This window comes from Chinchilla lanigera, unplaced genomic scaffold (assembly GCF_000276665.1).
Source record: "Chinchilla lanigera isolate Chin_1 unplaced genomic scaffold, ChiLan1.0 scaffold00019, whole genome shotgun sequence".
In the NCBI taxonomy this organism is placed as follows: Eukaryota; Metazoa; Chordata; class Mammalia; order Rodentia; family Chinchillidae; genus Chinchilla; species Chinchilla lanigera.
This window is the reverse complement of record NW_004955420.1, coordinates 15,609,096-15,625,343: the sequence shown is the minus strand read 5'-3', so window position 1 is coordinate 15,625,343 and position 16,248 is coordinate 15,609,096. Positions and strand designations below refer to the sequence as shown.

Genomic DNA, 16,248 nt, shown 5'->3' with positions numbered 1-16,248 from the left:
AGGGAAGGGGAGGGGAGGGGAGGGAAGTTTCATGCTCTGTGCTGTACCTTTAACACAGCATGTATGTGCTTGCAACAGCCCTGCAAAGTTGGCAATTCCCTTCAGAATCTTTAAAAACTAAAACAGGCTATAAAATTAAGATGAAACAGGATGCTTTATCCCTGTTTTATTTGCTCAAGGTCACAGAAGAAACTAAAGTCTGCCAGTCCCCAAAGATCACCATGTTCTTTTGGTTCACTTCCTCTTTCATGACATGGATATCTACTCTCCATGTCAGATCCAGAAAGACCAATGCAATGGCACTGTTCACCCCAAACAACAATACCAAAACACTGAGCTTGCCTACAAGTCCATCACTACCAGTCATGCCAGCTCAATATCCCCTTAGTCTCTTCTAGCTACCAACACCACCACAACTCCTTAGCTATTGAATATCTCAACAGGCAATAATTCCACTGCAATTCTTTATATTGGGGGAAAAGTTTCAACTTTAAGGTGGCTTGGGCGTCACTCTGGGAGCTTGCTTATGGTTGGTACCCCCTAACAAGAGGAGAGGATGTGGGACAAAAGGAGGGGAGCTGTCTCCGGAAGTGATAAGAAATTGTAGGCGAGAAAGTGAGACGAACCAAGAGCCCTCTTGAGTTTCTAATGTGAACCATCCAGGTATACCGATGAATAAGTTCTCCCATGAGGAGAAAGGAAACACAAGGAAAGAGAAGATGAGGAATTAATAACAAATGATTTCGTTATAGTTAACAATTTTCCCTCTGTAGGTCAAATATCTCTGTGGGATCCAGGAGGAATTGCATGCAACATGGTGACATAAGACTAAACTGAGGTTCAGAGCTGTCGTGTATCTCAGTTTAAGGCCACCATGCTGGTCAGTACCATTGGGAAGACAGGAACCCAGGATTCCCGACTCATCCGGCCCAGAGCTCTTTCTGGTCACAAACCTCTGCCAGGATTGAGGCCCCACTAACTTAGGGGTTCCCATTCTACCTGTCACCTGCGGTGCAACAACAAATGAAATAAGGGAGGCCTGGGACAAACCCAAGAAAGTGTGGCACTTCTAGAGGGGGCACTCCTGCTCAGGACCAGGTGATTATGGCAGAATAGAAAACTGCGCCTTGGTCTCATTTTTGAAAAGAAGTTAGAAATCTGATCTTGTGAAAAATCTCCTAGCTTTTAAATGTTCACTATAAAATTTTAAAAACACAATGTGGGTCAAATCAAATATATACACAGGGGAAAATGACCCCACAGACAACCAATTCCAAATCTGATGTATCTAAAATAAAGGGTTAATACAAATAGTGTATGTGGTTCCTGACAGAGGACCACAGGGACTTAGAGTTATTGATGCTAAAAATCCAAATGCCCACCAAGCATTACCGTGTATGTGTGTGTGTGTGTGTGTGTGTATACATATGTATTGGAAGTGTACACAGATGCTATTAAAATATAATTTAAAGTAACTTACATAGTTCACTAAATTTATAATCATATTGAATAATTATTCATTTTTTCCAGTGAACTGATAGCAAAAACATAACCAATACCATTTAAATTCTGTTTCCTTTTCCCCTCACCGCCCCCCTCTGCTGGGGATTGAACTTAGGACTCAGATCCTTGTCCATGCTAGACAAGCGCTCTACCACTGAACTAGACAACCACCCCCACAGTTTCTCATAATTTTTTAACTGAAAGAGAAAATCCAAATTTAGAAAAGGTTAGGAATGATTGGTCTACATAATAATGGGTCTAGACCATTTTTTATGCTATAGACGGACAGGAGACTAGAAACAGAGAAGTTCCCCAAATACACAAAGGAATATGCGTAACAGTCCGCATGTCCATCCCTAGTGCCTCACTGTGAATAGCTAGCACTGGATTGCCCAAGTTCAAGAATGAAAGAAAAATGGTAAAAATACCAGCAGTATTTATTGAATGCTTCCTGAACAGTTACTGAACTATGTTTCAGGCAAAAGAAAAAAAAAAAAAAAAGACCAATAAAAACAGATGCATAAAAATCTTTCGCTGGGGGCTGGGGATTTAGCTCAGCGGCAAAGCGCCTGCCTGGCAAGCGCAAGGTCGTGAGTTCGGTTCCCGGTACCGGAGAAAAACCAAAAAAAAAAAAAAAAATCTTTCGCTGATATTTTACGGCAGTGGGAACTATCAGACATTAATCACAAATAATTGCAAATTCCTAAGTGGCCAGTATAACTAAGAAACCTGTGAAGCTAGAATGCCAGTTGAGGGGCATGTGGCCAGGTCTGGGCTAGTGTAAAAGGTATTCCCAAGGAGAGATGGTCCCACGCAGCTGGAAGGCCATTGTGGCTGCAGAGCTCGAGTGAGGGCATCCAAGGTCAAAGTGCGAGGCTAGAGAGGAGACAGCACTGTCATGCTCTGAAGGTTTGCACTTTCCCCCAACATACAGTGGAGAACCACTAGAGTACACAGTGCCTGTCTCATAGCACGCAGACAAGAAATTCACTGCAAAAGGCTGTCCCTCTGAGTTTCTACACGGTTTCTATTACTGGAGGACACTTCCGGTCCTAGAATGAACTGTATTCCAGGAAAATGAGCAGGGTGGAATGAAGTGACTCTGAACATCCTGATTCAATCTTCTACATGTTGAACACCAAGATCTAGAAGTTATTTCATCCCAAGGGCTGAGTGCAGCACAGTGCCAACATGCTTCAGTGCTTTAAGACAAGTTCATAAACAAGTGTCTGCCTCTACAAAGCAGATCAACTGGAAAGCTCACTTTAGCAAATTATTAGTCACCTTTGAAGAAGACTCACTGTACCAAAGAAGCAGATCCTTTAGTTCACACATAACCAATTCAATTTATATATTTTGATTACTAAGGAAACTTCTTAAAACTACATTGACATCTTCCTTTTACTGGGGAAAAGACATGCTCTCCATTATCCCCACAGTGATAGACTACATTAACGATGTCCTAATTAAATGTTCTAAATCTGGAATGAAAGTCACTGGGGTAAGGGGAAGGAAAAAGAAGAAAAACCCTGCATCTTCATAAAACTGCCCTAATTTACTGAGCATCAAGGGCCCAGTTGACTTTTGTACAGCTTAAATCAATCAATTAGCTGGGTCACACCTTTTGACTTTCAAAACAGGAGCTATGGATAGGATGAGATTTCATACAAAGGACTATTAAATAAACGGAACCCACAAGCATCAAAAGGGCGATTGTCCTCAGGGCTGCCAAGGAAGCTAAACGGCAGAATGAAAAGGCTCTGGACCAGCAGCCAGAACCACATCAGCAACCGGCTTCCAGGACAACAAAACCACACTCCACCTTTCTGCCCACTGATTCCCCCGTCCATTCTCCCCTCACGTTTGGGCTGCTGCCTGCTGTACCCCACAGACCGGTGAGGCCTGGTAGTCACTTCTGTGAAGGTGCACTGAATGAATGAGAGAAGCAGACTGCCTGGGTTTGAATCCTGGAACCCAGTCTCTACGACTTCCTTGAACAAATGATCTCAGGACTTTATTGTCCTTACCTATGTGATGAGGATGGTAACAGTACCCTCCTTCCAGGACTGTCATGAGGATTAAGTGAGTTACTGATTGTAAAACCTTCTGAACAATGCAACCAGTGGGAAAGAGTTTCCCACTTGCAACTCGAGCACCGCCATCATGGCTATTTGACTTCCAGCAAGTCACTGTCCACCGTGAATGAAATTGCCCCATCAGCAAAGTGATACAGTTGGGTGAAGTGATGGCAGGAAAATCGCCATGGGCTTATTTCCTCCATAACACAGTATTTTCAATCCTGTTTCAACTCTCAATCCTCCAAAGGCTCTGAGCCCCGAGACCAATTATGGAGAGCTAAGGTGATAGTGGCTCCTTGCACCCCATGGAGGCAGACCAGCCACGAAGCTCCAACTCGCCCAACCAGCTAGCTGGCCTTCGTTATTCCAGATCAAAATATCCAAGATGATGCTTAAAACTATGAAAACAGCACAGGGAGAAAAAAAAAAAAAAGAACACACTTCAGAGGGAAGAAGCCAAACAAAGAACAATCAAAACACCAACCAAAGCAAACACGATAGACCAAAAATACACTCTGCCCTTGAGTTATCTTTTTAGCATCTTTCCTCTAACAGCAATTAGGGAAACTTCAAACTACAAGCTGGCTTTGTAGCAGGGAAAATGTTCTCTACCTTGAAGCACAGCCCCTTGAAAGGACTTGTCTTCCGCTTCAAAGCCAGGCAAAGGCCCCCAGGGACCAAGTGTTTTGGGTCCAACACGCTGGGGTGCAAACACCTTTCTGAGACACCGTTGTTGCTCAGCATGTACTTAACCTCCACTCTGTCCAAAAATAAAGTGAGGGCTCAGGATGACCGAGGCCCCTCTCCTTTCTGCCGCTTAGCTTCCCTGTCTGTGAAACAGAACCAAGAAGGAATCGGGCCATCTAATTTTCAAGTTTCTTAGGAACATTACAACTATAGACTTTCATCAGTGATTTCCACTTTGCATAGGCAAACATTTTTATAATTATTATCATTACATATTCACATGAAGTTAAAAAAAAAAAAAGATGCAGAGTTATTTGCCATTTTCTGCCCGAAGCTAAACTTCTTAGGTTCAAATCTCCGCTCTACTCTTAGCTCCGTAACTTCTGGTAAATTTCTTGCCTGGACTGCAGACTTCTCATCAGTAAAATGTGGCTAATATTACCTTCCTCACAGCGTTGTTAGGACTGACTTAACTAATAAAGGTAACGTATGAAATACTTAGAATAGTGCCTGGAACTCAGTAAAAATTACTGTAGTGTGGCTGCTATTTTCAATGTTACTTACCTAGCTTTTCTACTCAGCGAAGAACATTTATTTGGAAGACACCTGCTTGCATAGACACATACACATGAGGTGCACAAAAACCTCTCCTAGTCATGATCCCCCCTAAACTCACTGGATCCTCTCAAATGAATTTCTATCCCCCTCTGCGCCTCTGTTCCCAGTGCCGACAGCACAAGGATTTTTCCCTAAAATACTCAGATCAGAGGTGACAAACTGATAGGCACAGTGTTCTGCCTGAACTATAGTTTTAAACTCCATGCTATTTTTTTTTTTTGAAAGTTGATTTTATTCTCAGTATGTAAAAAGCTGGAAATTTCTCATAAAAGTCTAAAACGGGTGAAGAAATCTCATCCTCCTGGGCCCTCCACAGTGGTCTGCATGAGCAGCTGCATTGCCTGAAAACACAAAATTGCAAATTCTCAGTGTCTATCTGAGACCTACAGAATCCGAAGCCCTCGGCATGGGGCCCAGCAGCCTGTTTATCAAGCAGAGGACCAGTGCACGCTGCAGCTGGAGAATCCATGCAGTGGAACGACAGCTGGCAGGTCTTGGGGAGCAGGAGTCCCGATCAGACAAGAGGTGACCTCAACTCAGGGCTGCACCCTCATACGCTGGGCTCCCTGACTCCGCCGCTGAGGACGGACTGGCATTTACCAGGCCACGCACTGTACTCATTTCCCTTGCCATGTTATCCCTGGGGGGGGCGGGTCTTTGGCAACCTAGCTCTGATCTAGACAGACCACCTCTTCTCACAGCAGAGTTACGAGTCCCTTGGGCACCATATGCCAATAGGTTTGTGTCATTCCTAATATCAGAAACACAAGTCTGCGTGAAAGCAGGCTTCGCACACCAAGGGCACAGTTGAGAGAACAAACTGTTGCGTTTCCTTTATTAATCACAACACAATCCGCTCAGGCAGCTGCTATTAAGAACAGCTGCAGCTGCTAAAAGGGTGCTCTTGAAGCAGCCCAAAAACTGCTTACAAATTGAACGCCGACACAGGCTCAAGCACGTGGGAGCCCACGGTGTCCTGGCGTGGTTCTGCCTCCTGATCTCAGTGCCTCTCCCTGGTCCAGAAATCCTCCTCCTCCTCCTCCTCCTCCTAGTCCCCAAATTAGGATGAGATAGAGGAGGACAGAAGGGTTTTAGAACTGCAACTTCAAAGGACTTTGGTGTGATCCCCCTTGACCATTCAGTGACCTTGAGTGAGCTCCTGGGCATCTCTTGATCCTCCTTTCTTCCTGAGTGAAAAGAGATACAGCAACACCCACTTCACAAGGATGCTGTGAGAAATCAAATGATACTATGTATATGACTGTATTTTGTCCACTGTGGAAGACTAGATCAAAACAAAGGCTCATTGTCACTGCAGGAAAGCAGCAGTTTGACCCATAAATCATCAAATGTAGGACTCACTGTTGCCCAGAGCAATCAGGTGAAATTAGAGAATCACAAAGGTACAGAGGACCTTTTTTTTTTTTTTTTCCAGAGGACCTTTTAAGGAGCTGCAATCCAACCTTTCTTTGGTTCCCCTCTCAGCACCCTGCCCCTGAATGCCGCTGACTAGGGTGGTCCCCGCTGGAAAACTCCATCTACCAGAGTTCACCCTATTCCTCAACCTCACGGGAATACGGACCATTCTTTCTCATTTAGGCCAACTCAGACTTGCTGTAACTGAAGAAGCCTTGACAGCCGCTTTCAGATTTACCCCCTACCCAGGGGCCTTTGCACCTGCTGTTGGGTCTACCTGAACACACTTCCATCGGTCTTTGGAGGCTTGGTTCCAGCTTCTCCTCTCATTCTGAAGGTCTCTGCTTCAAGGCAGTGTTCTGTATCACTTTTCACTCATCCTACCCAGTTATCCCCCATAATAATACTCTGGGTTTCTTGGTTTTCTCATAGTGCACATCCATATTTACTTACATGTCTGATCTTGTTAAATCCTCCAGACAGCAGAAGCCTGTGGAGGTAGCGATTTTGCTTCTCTAATTCACTACCAGGGGCACTTACACAGTAACTGCAACCTAGTAATCATACCAGCACATGATCGGCTCACAGACATACACTGGATGGAGTTAGGAACTCACGAATGAACGTCTAATATCACTGTGCTCACTTTGTAGATATTCCAATACTGGTTGGAAGAAACAAACAAGGCAGATACCAAATCCCATTACGGAGTTAATTCACAAAGAGTAATCAAGCCTCCTCCTGAGGAGGAAAGAATATATAAAAAATAAAGTCACAAATTGAATAACAGTTCCCAGTGCCCACTTTATTATTCATAGCAGAACTGTCCCTGGTTATCTCTTTATCTTGTGTGGAGGGAATTCATTAAAAGGCACTTAAGTGGGAGACGAAATAGATAGGAGTTTCCTGGAGACAGGGCCTCACAGCATGGCATCATTATGAACGGTCCTTAGGTCACTCAACTGGCAAGTACTGACCCAGGCTCATTGCAAACACCGTTCCGGACCCTGAGAAACATCTGGGCAAGGCCTGGCTAATGATCAGACCTAGAGAGCGCAGGTCTTCCCCAGACCTTTCTAAGCTAGATTCATACACTACAAACTCTTGATACAGCGGGGGGACAGAAAAGGCCGCAGGTGAATGAAACCGGCTACCTTCGCCTTGTCTGAGAATACAAAATCACCCCAGCAATCTTAAAAAAAATGTTGCCGGGTAGAGAAGTCTGTGCAGGGCACATTATGCAACACAAGACAGCTGATAGCTGGACGGAGCCCTCTTCCATAACTGACTGTGCAATGTTGTTTTGTTTTGTTTTGTGACAGGGACTCTATGTAGCCCAGGCTGACCTTGAACTAAAGGCAATCTTCTTGCCTCAGCCTCCTGAATGCTGGGATTACAGGGGTGCACCACCTCGCCCAGCTATTCTGCAACTTTGAACCACCCCCCAGTCTCAGTACCCACATCTGTAACACACACCTTTTTCAAAGATCTATCCTAAAAATACTTCAGGAGATGAGGATACGGATGGTAATCTGTAAGATGCTTTCTTTACTGTGCCAAGGTACATTAGTATCATCGGTGGCAAATAACAATAGGTTATAATAATAAAGAATTGCTACTACTTAAGCCCTGAAGAAAGCACTGGATCATTTTTGAGGATGACTGATAACCCTACGAAACACCTTACTGGGAAAGGCAACTAACGCCTGCCTGGCACTCCGTGAAGCTCAAGAGTGGGCAGGCAGCAGTCCAAGAGTCCCTGAGAGGCACACGGCACAAAACCCAAGGTCCACAGAAAGGCAGCATTCCCACGGGTTACAAGTTAGTTTGCAGCTCTTACGGAACAAACTTCAGCAATCACTTGAACACTTCTTTCTTCCACTGGCCTAGGGTAATCTTAAGGAATGCAGAAATGTAGAATGCATTTGAAAAATATTCTTCCACACAAGGAGATAATATCAAGATTTTTCCTGATTGCAAAAGGGATGATAAAGCATTGCTAAACAGAAGAGGAAAATCAGAGACACTATCAGAAGATTTTTGATTCTTTCTGTAAAAGCCTGAAATGAGAAGCTTCACAAGACGAGGTTCTACAGGGTGGCCCAAGGCACCTCATACTTGTGAGCACCTATTGTATACATGACCTCAGTGGAGGGTGCACATAAATGTGCAAGGGATTCTTCAATCTCCAGTATGGGAAAGCATACAGTAAGGGTCACAGAAGGGGACCAGGTACTACGAGAACATGAAGGAAAGGCCAATCTCTTACTTCTTGGAGAAACATAAGAAGGTCACACGAGTCAAGTGGTCTTTGAGCTAAGAGAGGACAGTAATGCATAGACCGGGTATCCAAGGCCACCTGGAGTAGCTGGGACTCTTAATTATTTCTGTGACACTGATCCCCTTGACAAGCCAGCCCAGTGTATTGTCTCTTGCAAAGAAGAATGTATTTAAATGACGATAACAGCATTACATAAGAATTCAAAGAAAATCAGTAGTGAAGCACACAATGAGTTTACAAAGTCAGTTTGTCACTGGGCAGCATATACGCTCCCTTACGAGTGCATTCGATAATAATATCTAGCAAGCCTAAAATCTGCTATCATTTTGAAGCAGCAATATCTGCAACGACTGTAACAGGAAACAAAAGTACTTGTGATTTCTATTGGCAACAAAAACACAGGTAACACGAACACTATTACTGACATTCAAATGGAAGGAAATGCTTTATTACAGCTAGAGGTTCATAGATGTGAAATGCCCTATTTTTCCCCCTTTCAAGTTCATAGACTCCATTTGTTTCTGTGAACCCAGGTTAGAACACGCTAAAAAAAAAAAAAAAAAAAAAGCAAAAGAGATGAATACGGAATATGTTACATGTTTATGTAAAACATGCAAAAAGAGACAGGAGATAGTATGGACATCAGGCAACAAGCCAATAGGCATGGAGGTATATGCCAAGAATCCCAGTTATTTGGAAGGCTGAGGCAGGGCGATCATGAGTTCCAGGCCAGCTTCAGCAAGTAAACAAGACCTTGTCTTTAAAAGGGCTGGAGATGTAGCTCAGTGGTAGGGCATTTGCCTAGCATGCACAAAGCCCTAGATTCAATCGCTAGTATTAAAAAGAAAAAGGTAAAACCCTCAGAATAGGGTAAGGGCCCATCACTCAATTACTAAATCATAAAAGATGCTTGTGACTGTTAATTGTGCTCTGTCATCTCGGCTGAGTTAAGAAACACCTAGAGGATTTCCACACACTTCTGCACAGGTCATGGAGGCGTGACCTTGGGTACTGTACAAGTTCCCTGGGCCCTTCCTCTCTGCCACTGCTTCCCTGCCACCAGCAACAGACCAGCTTTGCTCCAGCACTCTTCCACCACCGTGTTCCGTCTCAAGGCTAGCCTCCAGGCACTGAAACCTCACGCCAAATACACCGCTTCCTCCTTTAAATCCTGGGTGTCAGGTATTTGGTCTCAACAATGGGAAAGCTGACTAGCATATGCTCTAAGTTCTAGAATGGTATCTTCTTTTGGAATGAAAGGAAATGACATAGAAGAAGTCAGGAAAACAGCATTCAACAAGTTTTCAGTTAGAGCTCTCCTTTTAAAGTATGGTAATGACAGCATATTGGTAAATTCATAAGAAGAGCACATATCCCATATGATCCCTGTTGTGTAACTGTAAGCACATAAGTGTGCACGGGTGTATGTATGTATATAAACATAGGCAGGCAGCTAGAAAACTGCACATCAAAACATCAATAGTGACTAGAAGGTAGGCATGACTATAGTTTTTTCTTTGCATTTTTGGTCATTAGAAAATGGCCCCAAAGCAGCTCCATAGATGTTAAGAGACTTATGAAGGGTAACACACAGACCGCATAATACCAAACAGAGCTGGTACCAGAACTTAGAAATTTCCCTCTTTTACAGCACAAAGAGATTCCAGGTTCAAAATTATATGCACTGTACCGACCACCTGGAGAAGTAAAATTATCAGCACCCACTTACATATTACATATTCCTATGCATTCAGCAACAGGTGCTCAGAGTGTTAAGTGACTTACACACAGTGTCTTGTCTACTTACTGGAGAAGTCAGAGCTAGAATCTGGCTCTCATAGCCCTGCTGAGCATGAATACTGCCCTTGTTGAAAGCAAAGGGTTTGCATCTGCCTAACCTTGGTTGGGTCCCAGCCATACCACCCACTTGCTGGTAAACTTGGACAAATTTCCAAATTTCTCCCATCCTAGGGTTCCCCACAGTTCTTGGACTCAAGGGCTATGGTGATGATTGGTTGACACCATGATGGGAAAGCACAGCACAATCGCTTACACAGTGAATACCCTTATCTTGTTCACTGTACCTCTCTAACCCATCCCAGGTGGAGGACTCCAGTGTTAGCTTCTAGGAGCCAGCAGACGCATCTCATTAGGCTCACAGTCTGGCTCTAGCCTCAAGAGTCAGCCGGGGTCGTTGCTCACTAGGCTTAGGCGCAGCTCCTCTGCACAGAGAATGTGCGGCACTAGGCCTGAGCCGGGACAGCAGGGTGAAGCACTGAGCAGCCAATACGGGGATCTCTAGGGATTCTAAATCAATGGCTTTGAAATAGGACAAGAGATTTTGAATTGTAAAAAAGCTCCCCAGGAGAATTCAAAGGTCTAACACTCAGTGCCAAGTTCTCAGTCTGACAAGAGGGAATCTAGTATGTCTGTGCGTCCCAGAGGGATTCAGCCTACTCACAAGCAATGAATGACCCAGCAATGGCACGGTAAGCACTTGGGAGAAGACCCAGAACTCTTAGCAGTACCAGGGCTGGCTCCTCTTCAAGGACGCACGGCAGCAACTGCCCAGATCCAGCAGGGAGAACTGAAACCAATGCAAATCAGCACAAAAATAACAAGGAAGGAATCTCCCCACAACTATCCTAGATGTTTTCAGAGGAGGAAGAAACTTCAGAGATGATCTTGTGATTTATCTAGAAACAGCACATTGGTAAGTTACAAGAACTTACCAAGGAATTGACAGCTCGCAAAGCAACAATTCACCATCAAGAGTACTTGGTGAACTCGGTAAAGAAGGGCATTCAAACACCAGAAAGTCGGACTTCAAAATGGCCTACTCTGGAGATGTAGAAAAAGCCTACAGATATGGTAGGCCAAGAAGTCCTTCAAAACACCGCACAAGTTTAAAACTTTGAAGTAGCCAGGTGGTGTTCACTGGCCTGGGATAAGATGGAAGCTAGCAAACTAGCCTCTTAGAGTTAGTGTGCAGAAGCGAAGGTTAGGGATCTCCAAGGATCCTTGAGAATTTCTCAATGTTTTTGCTCGCTATTTTATCTCAGAATCCTAGATACTGCTTGACAAACACCAAGCCATTCATTACGGGTTTGCTGAGTGCATGCAAGAAAGAAGGACAGGAAAAAAGGGGACAGATGGAAGCACACAGACAGAAACTGCCCGGCTCCCACAGGCTAAAGGGGACAATTCCCACAGAGGTGGGGAGGTGGTGTCTTTTGAATGTTAGACCCAAGAGGGATAGAAATGGATGGCTGGTAAAGTAAAAGGAATATACATTTTAAAAACCCAGTTCTAAACCCAAGCTCTGGGTGGGCTTGGTATGAGTAACTGACCTCCTTGAGCTTGCAGGTTTCACCTTTAAAAAGGCACCTACTTTATCTTCAAAAGTGGTCAGATGATACTTATGAAGTTGTCGGACAATTACAGGAGCTAATGGATTTGTGCAAAGAAGCCAACATCATGGTCAGCACATATTACGGCCTTAACAAATGGCAGTGCATGTTGGAATTGATTATCCTCTCCTACAGCAAAAGCCAATATCCTCCCAACCTGCTGTTAACTGTTAAGCCATAGCCCTTGCTGAAATCAAGCTGCAGGAATAACTCCAGCTGAAGTTCACTAGATGGTCTCATAAAGCACATTTCTTTACATAAATGATAAAATCACATGCATTATTTTTCAGTTAGCAAAGCAATTTCACTTTCAGACATAATTCTGAGAGGACGCATTACTGTCATCCATGCTCAATAAAAAAACTAGGAATCCACAACCAGCATGAGGCAGACTGGGACTGAAACTACAGATTTTAACATTTTATTATAATGGCCATGATTTTCTCAATCAAACATTCAAATCGGGAAATTTATTATGGAACAAAATACTTGAACTCAGCCTGCTCCAGAAATCATTTCAGCTGCTGCTTGTATTATGCTAATACTTGTAGATGAAATCAGAAACAAAATCCTGAAAGTAGTTTAAAAAAAAAAAAAAAAAAAAAGCCCCTTCTCTAGATATTTCATGCATCTGTTTTTAACAGTATCAAGTGGAAGAGGAATATGTCCTGGTAAGATCTCTATCATTTCTTAGCCATGTGACCTTCTTTGTCTCTTAACCCCACTAATTTCAGTCACCTCATCAGACTGATGGGAAAGTAGCACCTTCTCAAAGGCTATGTAAAGTTCCTGGGCCTGAGAAGGTGACCTGCAAAAGACAGCTATTCTAACAACCACGCCAATGTAGCGACCCAGCCACGCCACTGTGTCCACCACTTGGTCTGTAGCTTAACTGACTGTGTCTTTTCCACCTTCTCCCAGCTTCCCCACACCCTTGCTTCACATACGAAACACAAGAAACACACAGAAACACAACCAGCTCGCCACAGAAACACAACCAGCTTCCACGCACCCTCGCCAGGGAATGGAGATAACAAAAGAGCCGGCAGAGACATTATGCAAATACCAAATATTATTAAAACATTAATGAACTCTGGCAATTTCTCTGAATTTTGATAAATGGTGTTTATTATGCACCGCCAGCCTTTCACACAAGCTGGGCTCTCAAATATTAACTAGATAATAACAGCAATCATTCTCCTAAAAGACCAAGGTATAAAGAAATAAGGAGGCTGGGTGATTCCAGCTAACACCTGTCTCCAAAGGAAGCAGAATCTCTGTAGAAGCAAGAGAAAGAACATCAGGCCAGATCAGAGACCAACGTGGCCATCAGCGCACTCTGACCAACCCCGCAGCCCGTACAGAGCCTGGCTTTGACAGGACAGTAGAGAGTCTTGGTCCTGACAGGTCATCGGTTATGACAACTGTCTACCACCCCTTGGCTCTTCTTTATAAAACTGCCTCCAAACAAAACAAAATGAAAAGCTCTGCAGAGCTGGAGGGACTTTACTCCAGGCAAACAATCTGAAGAGCGGCTTGGCTTGCTGATCACCATCCCCACAGCTCCACTGAAGAGGCTTGTACCAAATTCCTTGGCCATCTCAGAATGCGTTTAAGCTGCTGACAATCCTCAGGTGCAGTCCCGACAGAAGCAGAACAAAGCCAAAAGAACTGCCCCCCCCAACAACTCCCAGAAATGAGGGCCTGATGCCACCCAGGCGGCACCTTAACAAGCTGGGGGTCATTAAGACACCTCATTCCCATATTCATGAAAGACCCAAGGCTGTGGTAAGTGAAACAAAGTGTACAAAAAGAGGTTTTGTTTCTTAAGCCCAGCAAAAATCTGCTTTACAAAACGTAAATCCGCATGGGGACCCTTGCTGTCACCAAACCTTCACTTGTCTGGAGTAGCCGGCACCTCATTAAGGGAGAGAGCAAGGGGACTGGAAAATGAATGCAGCACCACACACAGGCAAGCTCATTTCGCCATCTGCCTTGCGGCGTCTGGAGGGGCAAAGGGCTTCAATGACTGTCTCCTGCAGGTGGAAATACCAAATTCCCCGGGGGGAAAGAAAGGCTTCCCTTGCAAGGTCAACTGAGTAAAAAAGATATAGAAGCAAATCTAGTTTAACCTGTCAGCACAATACATGAAACACATGCGTACATTAAACACCCTGGAATAATTCACTCTTTATATCTGGGTCTAGGCTTGGCTAATTCAGTGTATCAGATGCAGGGTTAGCACAGGAGTCCCCCATAACCTCTCACTTCAACCTACCCTCTCCCCCAGGTCTCCCATCCACCTTCTGAGCTGTTGCTATCCTGACTGGTGGTGACGTGACCCCTGCTACCTTGTTCTAGCGAGTACCTAGGGCAAGAGGCTTGAAAACTGGTGAGAGGGCTGTAAGAGCACAATGGTAGGTTTCTGTTCTTTATGCCAAAGAGAAAGGCCATGATTAAGCAACTTAAATAACAGCCCTGAGCTGTGCGTGAGTGTCCCTCCCCTCCAGACAATCACAGGGTTGGTTCTCAGAGGTAGAAGCTTTGGGAGGGTTTGAAGCCGCCCTCTGAAACCTGGCTCCACCCGGTTGTGGATTTTCAACAGCACCAACAATGCATCTAAATAGGTGAATTGTCAAATATCTCAGTAAAGATCTTTTCCACCTCACACGCAATCTGGAATACACTCCGCGAGCGTAGGAACAGGTAAAGGGGAGCGTGTAGCCCCAAGTTTTAACACGTTCCCTCCAACTTCCCGAACCGTTACTGGACCACGTTCAATGCGTTTCACGCACCACTCAGGCTGTCGCGGACAAGAAAACCTAGAGCGAATAAGGTGGCTCAAGGAAAGAACCAGCAACAGCCAACCGGCTGAAATCCAAGTGGATCGCAGGGAGCGGGCAAAAAAGCTCTGTCTTCCTCGGTGATGGGAAGACCTCTGCAATCACGTTTCCCACTCCACGTAAAACCGGCTGAGGATATTTGTAGAGCACACACGGAGACGCGCGGCAGCGCAGCGCCACACTGGAGCCCCAGTCCTGCGGCGAGGCCACCTACTGCATGACAGCCGCGGTTCCACGGGGGCGGCTGCCCGCAGCGGACACTCATTCCACAACTCAGTAGCAATAATCCCAACGACAGCACAGGACACGGGGTGGGGAGGCGGGTATCGGTTTCCCAGGCCGGGCTTGATTATTTTCCTTTGCACCGCATTCAATAATCTATCAGGACCCGTAGGTGAGGGACTGGGTGGTGACAGAGGACCCCTCTCCCGGTCAGCGCTGGGACAATACACCGACAGGCACTGATCAGCGCTCCTCTGCGGCTAGAACTCAGCGCCAGGTCGTTAGAAATTCCGAGCTCAGCCCCAAGGCTGGAGAAGCACCGGAAATGCTTCCTAGAGCTTCAAAGGGGAAGTCGAATTGCAAATCAAAGTTGCAGGAACTCCGGGGCTCCTAGAGTACTTGGCGGGTTACGCGGGAACACCCAACAAGTTTGGCCACCCGGGGGCTCGGCGTGACAGCGCCGCGCCGCGGGACCGGAGAAGCAACTTGTAGCTCAGGCGCCCAGCCACAGCGCCCCAAGCTGGGGAGGGGACCCCAGAGCCGGCGCCGGGAAGGGGCAGGTCCCAGACCCCTCCAAGGAAAGGTGTCCCGGCTCTCACGTGCACGGCGCTGCTGCAGGGGCTCCCCCCACAGTGAGCGTCTCCCACCGACCCCTCACCTGCCCGCCAGCACCCCGCGCTGGGAAATTCACGAAGCAGCCAGCGAACCGGGAAGAAAAGGGGCGCCCGGCGCCAAGTGGAGTTGTGAGGGGAGGGGACGCAGCTCGGGCTGCGGCGGAGAGAGAAGGAAGGGGCGGAACGCCAGGGTCATGCCTCGGGCGCCCGGCTCCGGGAAGGCACCTCTAAGGAGAGCGCCGGGGACGGGGACCGGGCTCCCCACGCCGCTTCCCACCGCACGCGCGCGCGAGCACACCTCCCCCTTTTCCTCCTCACCCAGCATGGAAAAGATGAAATCCTTGGCGGTGTGGATCTCCAGCGCTCTCTGGTCGTCGTATTCCCGCTGGTCGTGCTTGGTGAATTCTTGGATGAGTTTATTCAGTTCCTCCACCCGGGCTCCCGACCTGAAATCCAGCTCCGGGAACGCAGGCTTGTTGTTGCAGCCCAGCGAGGCTGCCTTGCTGACGGTGGGAGCCGCCATCTTCGTGCAGAACGCGCCGAGCAGCAGCTCCGCGGCGCCGGCGACACCCTCCC

General features: G+C 46.1%; 1 protein-coding gene across 2 annotated transcripts in view; it reads right to left on the bottom strand.

Moving 5' to 3' along the window:
- The window catches only part of Mb21d2 (Mab-21 domain containing 2), a 114,276-nt gene extending 98,034 nt beyond the window's left edge, over positions 1-16,242 (bottom strand). Inside the window, exon 1 of one of the 2 annotated variants that reach the window (XM_005383212.2) lies at positions 15,991-16,242. In XM_005383212.2, the coding sequence (XP_005383269.1) occupies positions 15,991-16,195 (205 nt within the window). In that variant the 5' untranslated portion in view covers positions 16,196-16,242. Of the gene's footprint in view, positions 1-15,716; positions 15,858-15,990 lie in introns of those variants that run through there. The other variant, XM_013513610.1, reaches the window with a different exon arrangement.
- Between the last annotated feature and the right edge of the window lie 6 nt (positions 16,243-16,248).